The 11,206-nt window shown below is 41.9% G+C and overlaps 1 protein-coding gene across 3 annotated transcripts in view; it reads right to left on the reverse strand.

Moving 5' to 3' along the window:
• DRC1 (dynein regulatory complex subunit 1) overlaps positions 1 to 11,206 on the reverse strand; it is a 41,542-nt gene that overhangs the window by 27,996 nt on the left and 2,340 nt on the right. For all 3 annotated transcript variants that reach the window (XM_044772099.2, XM_044772097.2, XM_014843535.2), the window contains exons 2-3: positions 4,685 to 4,772; positions 679 to 791 (exon numbers count right to left, since the gene is read on the reverse strand). In XM_044772099.2, the coding sequence (XP_044628034.1) occupies positions 679 to 791; positions 4,685 to 4,772 (201 nt within the window). The remainder of the gene's footprint in view (positions 1 to 678; positions 792 to 4,684; positions 4,773 to 11,206) is intronic.

The raw sequence follows: 11,206 nt of genomic DNA on the forward strand, positions 1-11,206 counted from the left end.
TAATACACTGCTACATTTGTACATAACACTGAGATGTTTATGGGTCTGTCATTTTGCTTAATTTAAACCCAGGACAGCCCAATCTACCTTCTTAGCCTCATCTCTTTTCTTCCACCCACCCCCCCATACATCCTTCACTATCACGCCATTCCCAAGTATATTATGGGATCTCACGCCTCTGCACAGCTGTCTCCTCTGCCTAAAATGCCCACTTCCTAACTCCTCCAACTCTCTTTCATCCCTTATGTCCCAACTCAAATGCCACTTTGCCTAAAAAGTTTTCTCATATCTCTCCAAAGAGAATTAAAGGGCTCTTCAAATATATTTCCACAACTCTTTATATAAACGGTCATTTTAACACAAATTATGTTCGGGTGTTTCCATGTCTATCTCGACTAGACTGTGAACACCAACAGCAGAGGGCATGTTCACTCCCCTGTGCAGCCACACGGGTTGGCACAGATCAGGTGAAATAGGTGCGGAAGGGAGGGTGAAGGGAGGGAAGCAACAAGGTGGGGAAGGAAAGGAGAGAGGGAAGATTCATAAGGGGCAGAGAAGAGGATTCTACTAAACTAAGTGTGACAAAGCCACTTTCCAAGGACTGGGGAGAATTTAGGGACCCACAGAGGAGATCGACATCTTCACATCCACCGGGCTGCAGAGCAGGGCATTCCTCACCTCTGACGCTTTATCTCCTCTTCTTCAACTCGCCTGTGGGTCTCTCTGATATCCGCGGCTACCTGGACATTGGTCACCAACTCAGTGCCACAGAGCAGTAGTTTAGCCAATTTCTGAAAACAGATAGGAATTTCTAAAGTTAAGAACATTTTGCACAATTGTCTGTAGCTCTTCCATCCAGCCAAGCAGGAATCAGAAGCTACCTTAAGACTTTTAAGAATAACATCCATTTAGCATGCCATTTCCATCAGGACATTTGTGCCGTGATGTTACAGCTCACAATTTAATAGCACTCCACAACTCTGAACGCACTTTAGTTTAGTCTCGTCAGAGTAGGGATCAGCCAACAGGACGCTGGCATGCCCTCTGGCTACATCTCAGCTCTCTGCCCAGTAGACCCCCAAGTGAATGACCCTGCCAGGGCCCTTCCTAAGGATCTCAGTTGGAAAGTGAGGCAGATAATGCTAGCTGTCCTCCAACGTCCACGTCCGCCTCTACTTCCAGTAATAGAACATCCAAATTTTAGCTGGGCATTTGACCTCCCAAAATAGATACAGCTCCCAAACTCCCTTGCAGCTAGAATATGATCTGATCAATAGCACATGAGCAGGAGTGATACATGCCACTTCTGGATTGTGCCTTGAAGGGAAAAGGTGCACCCCCTGCTGTCCGCTTTTCTCCCTTCTCCCAGGCTCCAATGTGGTAAAGTAGGATGTGATGAGCAGATGAAGGCCACCTAAGGAAGGGCAGAAGGAGACGAGGTTCCCAACATCGAGAAGCCCCCATACCAGCCCTGGACTGCGTATGCTCTGAACTATTAAGTGAGGCAGAGAAATAAGCTTCTATCCTGTTTAAGCTAATGTTATGCGGGATCTTTTGTTAGAGAGGCTCTAATACAGGAGAGACCTGTAGCTGGCTGCACTGCCCTCTCCCTTAATGGGCTCAGGAATTTTGCTATTGGTACCTCCCTTCTTAATCCCTCTTTGCAAATAAATTCCATAGTTAGTATCTTCACTCCTGGCCTTTTTTTTTTTTTTTTGAGAAAGATTGGCCCTGAGCTAACATCCACTGCCAAACCTCCTCTTTTTGTTGAGGAAGATTGGCTCCGAGCTAATATCTGTGCCCATCTTCCTCTATTTATATGTGGGACACCTGCCACAGCATGGCTTGATAAGTGGTGCTAGGTCCACACCTGGGATCTGAACCAGCGAACCCCGGGCCACTGAAGCAGAGCGTGTGAACTTAACCGCTGTGCCACCAGGCCGGCCCCCCACTCTTGGCCTTTTTTGATGTCATGATTTCAACAAAAAGTTCAGGTATCCTTAGGTTATGCCTAAGTTTTTCCAAGTCTGTTTTGGAACTTACAAATTCTCCAACTCTCAAGTCATTTCTGAACTAAGAACCTTAAACCTCTCTGCGCCAAGGAGCGACTGAAACGATCAGAGACTCTACCTCATCTCACTCTTCTATAGAGATTTTGAGATGCAGTTTTAATGAGTACAGAACAGAGCCTTAACCCAGATATCTTGGGTTCTCCAGACTTTTTTAAATGCCTGCAGCTGTATCACTTGTACCAAATGGTTTTACATGCGTAAGGAAGTAACGGCTTTCCTGCAGTTTTGAGCAATTTTCTATTTTCTATTCAGACAATGCAAACATCAGAAATTTCTGAATCAAGCATTTAAGACTCAAAGTAAATTGAAAATGTCACTGTCACCAACAGACCAGCAGACACACCCTTAACACTTGTGAAACCCAGGGGAAGAGTTTAAATGGAGGTCCACATACTACATATCGAAATATTTTAAAATTATAATTCACACACACACACACATGTATAAGCACCCAATTCGTGACACAGGTGCACTGCAAGGCAGTGGAGAAGGATCATCTTTTCAACAAATGGTGCTGGGTTAATTAACAATCCATACGGAAAACAATGAACCTTGAGCCCTACCTTTACACCACACACAAAAATAAATTCCAGAGAGATTATAGGCCAAAATATAAACGGTAGAACAATAAAGCTTCTAGAAGAAAAAATGGAAGAACATCTTTATAAACTTGGAATAAATCAAGATTAAACAGGAAACAGAAAGAATTACCATGAAAAAATCATTAACAAGGTATATGGCCAAGGGCAGGGGCCCCTCTGCCCAGGTCTTAGAGCAGAAGTGGTTAACACCTTGATGTTGAGGAAGGTAGCATTTTTTTGTACACATTTCTCCTCGATGCCAACACTGTTCATGACTTAAATACTAAGTGAAAGGAACCTTGAAAAGCTGCTAATGAAAACGATATTATCTCTTCGGTTTTACACTCAAAGAGTACTCGGATGAACCGTATGTCTGCATTTTCAAAACCATATCAGAATAAAATACAACAGTATCTTCAAGATTATACATAATATCCTTTCCATCCCATACAGAACTGCTCAGAGATCGTCAAACCTTTAGACGAAGTAACCTAAGTACAAAGAGGTGACAAGACTCGTGCACTTCACTGTAAGCAACAGCCCTGGAATAAGAGCCCACGGCAATTCAATATTCTTTCCTCTACAGTAAAATATCTTATCCCTGACACGGTACAATAAGGTGATTCAATTCTCTCTATATATCTCTACACTCTATAATAATATTTCAGTAACTTGAATATTTTTTCTCCCAGTAAGTACATTTCCATTTCTACCAGAAATGATCTCTCTTCTCTCCACTTTTATAAATTCTACCCATTTTCTAAGACCCAGCTCAAGTCCCACTTTCTCCCTATAAGCTGCCCTGACCAGCCAGCTTGGTGAGCTCTTTTCCAGACCTCATTTCTGACAGTATCAATGTCAATGCAGTTCATTGAGCAATTCACCAAACGTGGCCCTCTGGCAGTCCTGGTTTGCTGTTTCGAACTGCTGTTTATCCCTACTGCACCCCTTGCTCCAAGTCTTTTTTACTAAATATCCCAGGAGCCCTGTCATTGCCATGGGAGAGCAATCAATAATTTCTTTCTCGTGTTTATGGACTACAAGCTATGCACTACTCCACAGGCACACGAAAAGGCTCTCACTGTCATAGAGCTGAAAATTTCACTGGGGACACCTCATGCACACACATTTGAAAAGTCATACGAGGCAGAAAACTATCTAAAATGAAATGAATGGTATAGACAAGAAGTATTCGATGTGTGAATTAAAGAAGTTCAGCCTGAGTTACAGAGGAATTCATAGGGGAGTTGGGACTTGAGATGGTCTTAAAGTACAGGAACACAGCCTGCTGGGAAGAGAGGAGAAGGAAAAAAAGGAGAGGAGAGGAGGAAAGAAGAGGGGAGGGGAGGAGCTGGACATTCCAGATGCTCAAAGGCACACAGCAGGAAGAACAGAGCCCACTGGAGGTGAGTGAGTGGGTCAGCCTAGCCAAAGTGGATGGCCCAAATTAGGTAACAATGGGAGATAAGACTGGAAAGTTAAGATGGGAACAGGGGCTGGCCCCGTGGCCGAGTGGTTAAGCTCTCGATCTCTGCTTCAGCGGCCCAGGGTTTTGTCTGCTCAGATCCTGGGTGCAGTCATGGCACCACTCATCAGGCCATGCTGAGGCGGCATCCCACATGCCACAGCTAGAAGGACCCACAATAAAAATATACAACTATGTACCTTGGGGGCTTTAGGGAGAAAAAGGAAAAATTTACAAAAAAAGAATCAAAAAAAAAAAAAGCCACATGGGAACACACTACAAAAAGCCTTGAATGTCAGGCTAAACATTTGGACTTTATCCTATGAAAGGTGAATACCATGAAAAATGTATGAGCAAAGAAGAGACAGCATCAATCTAAGAAATCATAATATGAAAGCTCACTTCTAGAGAGCTCTAAAAACAGGCAAGATTCAGATTCAGTTCTGCCCAGAGAGGAACATAAAATCTCTACTGAGTTTCTTATGGTCTAAATACGAAAACCATGACCCAGCCCAGCTCCCTGGTCCTACGGGACTGACAGCATGCATTTGCTCCCCAGTTCATACCAGTCGGCTCTCTTCTTTCTGCTTGTAGCTTTTGCTTTGATCTTCCTCACTTTCCTTTTTCCCATCTAAATATTCTCCAAGTGCTTCCCTGTGACAGAAAAGAGTAGAAAAACTAAAGTTATTTCTACTACTTAACTCTATATTTTAAAGTTCCATAGAACTTCACACCATACACAAAAATACATCCAATATAGGTAAAAATTTAAATATTAACAAAAAACACAATCATATGAGCCAGCCCCGATGGCCCAGCAGTTAAAGTTTGGCACACTCTGCTTCAGGGACTCAGGTTCCCAGGCACGGAACCACGTCACTCGTCTGTCAGTAGCTGTGTTGTGCTGGTGACTCACATAGAAGAACCAGAAGAACCTACAACTATACACAACCATGTACCTGGGCTTTGGGCGGGAAAGAAGAAAAAAAGGAGGAAGATTTGAAACAGATGTTAGCTTAGGGCGAATCTTACCAGCAAAATAAAAAACAGCAACAACACACAATCATAAAAACACTAGAAGGAAATACAGGAGAGAGCTCATCTTAGAATAAGATCAAAGTTAGACAAAAAAAGAAATATTTTACTTCCTAAAATTTAAAAATGTTATCCTTGAAAGTCAAGGGATAAGCTGGTAAAAGATACTTGGCAAAATTTTGCTACCTATAAAATAGAAAGGGATCCTTCAAATCAGTACAAAAAAAGACAAAACATCAAATAGAAAAACTAGCAAAGGATGTGACCAGGCAATTTATGGAAGAAACACAAACGGCAAATAGACATTTGAAAATATGTTCAACTTCACACATAACCAGAGAAATGATACTAAAACGCTGTGAGGTATCATTACTCTCCTATCAGACGAGAAAAGATTTAAAAGGTTGATGCGATCGGGTGTGGGCCAGCAGTGTGGCTGCCCGACTATTCATCCCCTGTGGGTGGGAATGTGAAGGGCAACAACTGTCTAAAGGGCAATTTGGCAAGATTTATCAAAAACTTAAACGCGCCTCCCTCTGACCCAACCTTTAGGAATTTTCTACAGAAAGCTTTCAGAAGTACACAAAGAAATATGCACAAGAATGATTGTTGTAACAGCAACTATAGTAGGAGGAATATGGAAATATTCTACACACATATCAACAGCTTCTGTTCAACTTATGAAGCAACAGGAAAATATTTTGCAGCCTATAAAAAGAACGATGTACTGTCTAGCATGGAAAGATGTCCACAACATTTAAGTCAAAAGAGCCAGTTACAGAACAATATATAAAGTGTAATACACATTTTCTCTAAAAATAGGCTTATATACATATAGGAAAATCTTTGAAAGGATATGTGACAAACCGATAATAGCAATTATTTAAGGAAAGAGAACTTTACTGAGGACTTCTATCTTCTACATTTCCGTATGGCATGAACTTTACAAATAGTGCGAGCATGTGTGTGTGTGTGTGTCTTAATCATAAAATAAAACTAAAGAGCGGTGGGTGGGGAGATAAGGCTCCAGATTATGGACTTTGTTGGAGGACGCATGGGGAAATGACCCCACTAGCCCCCACACCACGTACATCAAGGAAGTCCACTCTCTCCTCTGGCACACAAGTGGCCAAGAGGACTCCCAGTACTACCTTAAGAAAAATGAAACCATCATCCCACGATGAAACAAGCAGATCCATTTATCTCATTGTTTCTTTTCTTTCTTTTTTTTTTTTTTTTTGAGGAAGACTGGCCCTGAGCTAACATCCGTGCCCATCTTCCTCTACTTTATATGTGGGACGCCTACCACAGCATGGCTTGCCAAGCAGTGCCATGTCCGTACCCGGGACCCAAACCAGCGAACCCCAAGCCACCGAAGCTGAACGTGCAAACTTAACCGCTGCGCGACTGGGCTGGCCCCTATCTCACTGTTTCTTGACTTCCTAGCACTGACTTCCATCTCCACTCCCTTTGCTCAGAGTTCAGCACAGCCCTACATAGTGCTATACCATTTTTGAGATATGGAGCTGTGTTCTAATCTCCTACTCCCAATCTAACTGAAACGCTTTTTTCTTGTCATTTCATTTGCTTCCCTATTCTTACTGAACCTACTCTTTGCCCTTGCTAAGAAAATGAATTGTTCCATTCCATTCAGGTCTTCAGACATTGTCAGGCTAATAGTGTTCTCATTATCGCCCGAAATGCACTCATTCTCTTGACTTTCTACCTTTTTTCTTTAAAGATTTTATTTTTCCTTTTTCTCCCCAAAGTCCCCCAGTACATAGTTGCGTATTTTCAGTTGTGGGTCCTTCTAGTTGTGGCATGTGGGATGCCTCCTCAGCATGGCTTGATGAGCGGTGCCATGTCCACACCCAGGATCCCCAACTGGAGAAACTGGCGAATCAGAGCGTGAACTGAACCACTTGGCCATGGGGCCGGCCCCATTGACTTCCTACCTTGAACACCAATTCTATCTAAAGAATCCCTTCCAACTACTTCTGGAGCAAAGACCAGTGTTTCAGAAAAAAAAAGAACTATGCTACAAATTCTTACAATCTAGTTTCAACTTGAATCCCTTCGCTGCCTTTTACTTAGCATTTTTGACTGCTTAGCCCTGCACCGTCCAATATGGCAGCCACTAACCATGTGTGGCCGTGGAGCACTTGACACTGGCTGGTCCAAACTGAAATGTGCTGTGAGTGTAAAATACATGCTGGATGGATTCTGAAGCTTTTAACCAAAAAAAAAACCCCCATAAAATATCTCACTAGTATGATTATACTGATGACATGCTGAAATAATTTTATTGTGTTAAATAATATTTTATAATAATACGTTTACTGGTTTAAATAAATTACTAAATTTACAAATGTATTATTATAATTATTAAATTACTAAAAATAAATTATTAAATTTCATTTCACCTGTATTTTTTTTCTTTTTTTAATGTGGCTACTAGAAAATTTTAAATTACATACATAGCTCATATTGTATTTCTATTGTTCAGCGCTGACCTGGCATATTCTCGAAAAGAGCTGCCTCAGACTTCTCTCTCCTCAGGTTTGAGCTGAATCTCTCTTTTGGAAAACTGCTTCCTCGCCACTTTAACCAATCTAGTCTCAATGGGAGCTGCCACCTTCTTAAATACCCCGCTCCCTGAGCAATCGAAGTCCTGTCTCAGGATTTTGAAAAACTGCGATTTAATTGATTGTTTGGCGGGGTTTAGAGCTCTAGGTGGGGAATAATTTCCTTCAGAATTCTGAGGGCACTGCTCCATTGTCTTCTAGTTTCCAGTGTGGCTGTTTGAGAAATCGGAAGTCTCCCTGTTTCTTACTCCTTTCTTTGGCGGTGACAGTTGTTGTTTTCACCCTGAAAGCGTGTAGGACTCTTCTCTCAGTTCTGAACTTCCTCAACGGTGCACCTGAGGGTGGAGCTGTTTTCACTCATCGTGCTCAACATTTTCAGTCAGGTGGCCCCTTCACCAAGGAAACTCATGCTCTGCAGTTCTGAGAGACGTTCTTGAATCCCTCCATGATCACTTCCTCCCCTCGGTTTACTCTGTCTTTCTTTCTGGATCTAGAAAGGAGATACTAGATCTCCCGCACCAGTCCTCTAATTTTTAAAAAATCTTTTTCTCTACTAGTTTCTATCTTTCTTTCTGTTTGCCCGATCTTCTAGGTGATTCCATCATCTATACTTTCTATTGTTTTCCAATTCTATATTTTTAACTTCCAAGAGCTCTATTTTGTTCTCTGCACACTCCCTTTAACAGCATCCTATTCTTGTCGCATGGCTGCAGCATCATCCCTGTCTACGCTGAGGATCTTAATGCCAGTCTTTTTGTTGCATTATTGGTTTTTCCTTCCTACACCTTCTCAATTTCCTCTAAGCTGCTTTTTTCTGTTTGTTCATTTTGGTGTCTACCTTTCATGTTAAAGACTTTCTTCAGGCGTCTGGAAATCCTTGGCTACCTTTTTATGGTAAGACTAAAAAGCTGATGGAAGCCCTGAGGGCAAGGGTGTGGCTTAACAACCGTGAACTTCAGTGCGGGATAATCTACTTGAACTGTTTTGTGGGCGAACCTGGATGTCAGTGTCTTTACGTCTCTCCTTTTGGGCTGGTCAGGTTCTGCAGAGACTTCTCCAGTCTCCCGCCTGCGCTGTGAAGGTCGCAAGGCCTGTGTTCCAGGAACGGGGACGAGGAGGAGGCCTCAGCTCCAGGGAGCGTAGGTCCACTGAATCCCTTTGTTTTTAGTACAGTATCCTTGCCTCATCTCTGTCCCCTGTCCCCCAAATCATAGATCCTCCATTTCACTTTCTCCAAACCTCCGGTCTTCTGTGCAAAGCGGGAGAAAGGTCCTTGGCATCTATGAATTTTCCAATCAATTCTCTTTTATTTTAGTCCCCTTCTTCACCCCTACATCCAGATGAACCTGATGCCACCAACTTCCCAGTCCTCGGACATTTAGTGCAGAGTAAGCCCAGGGGCTCTTGGCTTTCCTCACTACCAGTCTATAGTTCCATATTCTTGAATCTGCTAAGCCATTTACCATCTGTCCTTATGCTTCCCAGCTTCCAAAATCTTGCTGCTGTTGAGTCCTCCTGTTTTTCTTGTCTTTCTGAGTTTCTCTTTTTTACTTAATCCCTTTAAATGTCATTTTAATGGAGTTTTGATAGAGATCCAAGGTAAATGTATGTATTCCATGTGCCATCTTTTCTCAGAAGTGAAATCTCCCAGAAATTTGAGACTTCAGTTGAGATACTACAGATTGGGAGTTTCGAGGGCTCTGGCCATCAGTCCTCCTCTTTATCTTTATATGCCCTTTGATTCTGCTAACAGCTTTCTCCTTAAAACTACACCTCCGTGACACACAAAGGCCCAGGCAGTTAGGGCAATCAAGGAGCCTACAGATAATTTTAAAACAATACAACTGACTAAAAATCAGTCTGCTTTTTATTATCACCATGTGCCAGCAACAAAACAATGTCAGTGACAAAACACTTCTTTCTGAAAAACCTTTCATTAATCTAAGTTCCAAACAATTGCTCAGCCACTGTTGACTTTAATAATATATAGGTCAGCTTCAACACAGCACCTTTCTATTTCTTATGCTTTAATTAACAAGGAAGTTACTTGAGAGAACTCGCAGTTATCCAGTTGGCCTCTGACGCACACAGACCCAGCTATATGCGTGTGTTCTGAGAGCACATCTGAAACGGTTCGCAACTGTCCCAGCTCACGTGGGCACAGCGTGGCCCTGAGTCCTGCATTTCCCTGCAGAACAGGGCCGCGGCATAACAAGAGCCCGGTTACTGAAAACACGAAGAAACCACACTTGAGTTACTTCAATTCCATCATTCTACAGGCAACTGGTTCTCTGAACCTTGCGGAATTCACTCGCTTGGAAACATTTCTTCATATATTTTTTCTTCCTTTTTTTCCTGAAAATACATTAATGTAATTTAAAAGTATTGATCCATTAGTTTTTTCTTGTTTTGTAGTGTAAATTTTATTTTTATTTTCAAAAATTTTACTAGCATGGTTATATAAACAAAGTTTAATAAACTTTTCTTTTCTAGCTATTATTATCATCTGTGTTTTAAAAATTACCTGCTCCCAAAAAGGAACCCTCATATACTGCTGGTGGGAACGCAAACTGGTGCAGCCACTATGGAAAACAGTATGGAGATTCCTCAAAAAATTAAAAATAGAACTACCATATGACCCAGCTATCCCATTACTGGGTATCTATCCAAAGAGCTTGAAGTCAGCAATTCCAAAAGTCCTATGCACCCCAATGTTTATTGCAGCATTATTTACAATAGCCAAGACATGGAAGCAACCTAAGTGCCCATCAACAGATGATTGGATAAAGAAGATGTGGTATATATATACAATGGAACACTACTCAGCCGTAAAAAAGAACAAAATCGTCCCATTTGCAACAACATGGATGGACCTTGAGGGAATTATGTTAAGTGAAATAAGCCAGATAGAGAAGGACAATCTCTGGATGACTCCACTCATATGAGGAATTTAAACATGTGGACAAAGAGAATAGATTAGTGGCTACCAGGGAAAAGGTGGGGTGGGGGGTGGGCACAAAGGGTGAAGGGGTGTACCTACAACACGACTGACAAACAATAATGTACAACTGAAATTTCACAAGATTGTAACTTATCATTAACTCAATAAACATTAAAATTACTTGCTCCAGGTGTTAGACTCATTAGGGACACCACTGCACCTCACCAATTTCTTTTTCCACCAGCGTCAACTGGCCATTCTATCTCCATCTTTATGTGATAGAGATTACCCATTGTCAGCATTTCCTCTTCTATCAACCTCTAAATGCTGGGCTTTCCCAGGTCTTAGCCACGAACTCTCTTCTCATCTCTTTTTATCCTCCTTCCCAGTGTACTTTAACTCATTCTCATGGTTTTCTAGACAATCATAATGCTGCTGACTCTTTGCACTATCTCTAATGCAGAATTCTCTTCTGAGTTTAAGATCTATATCCAACTGCCTAATAGACAGCTCAGCTTTAATGTCTT

This window comes from Equus asinus, chromosome 6 (genome assembly GCF_041296235.1).
Source record: "Equus asinus isolate D_3611 breed Donkey chromosome 6, EquAss-T2T_v2, whole genome shotgun sequence".
NCBI classification, from domain to species: domain Eukaryota; kingdom Metazoa; phylum Chordata; class Mammalia; order Perissodactyla; family Equidae; genus Equus; species Equus asinus.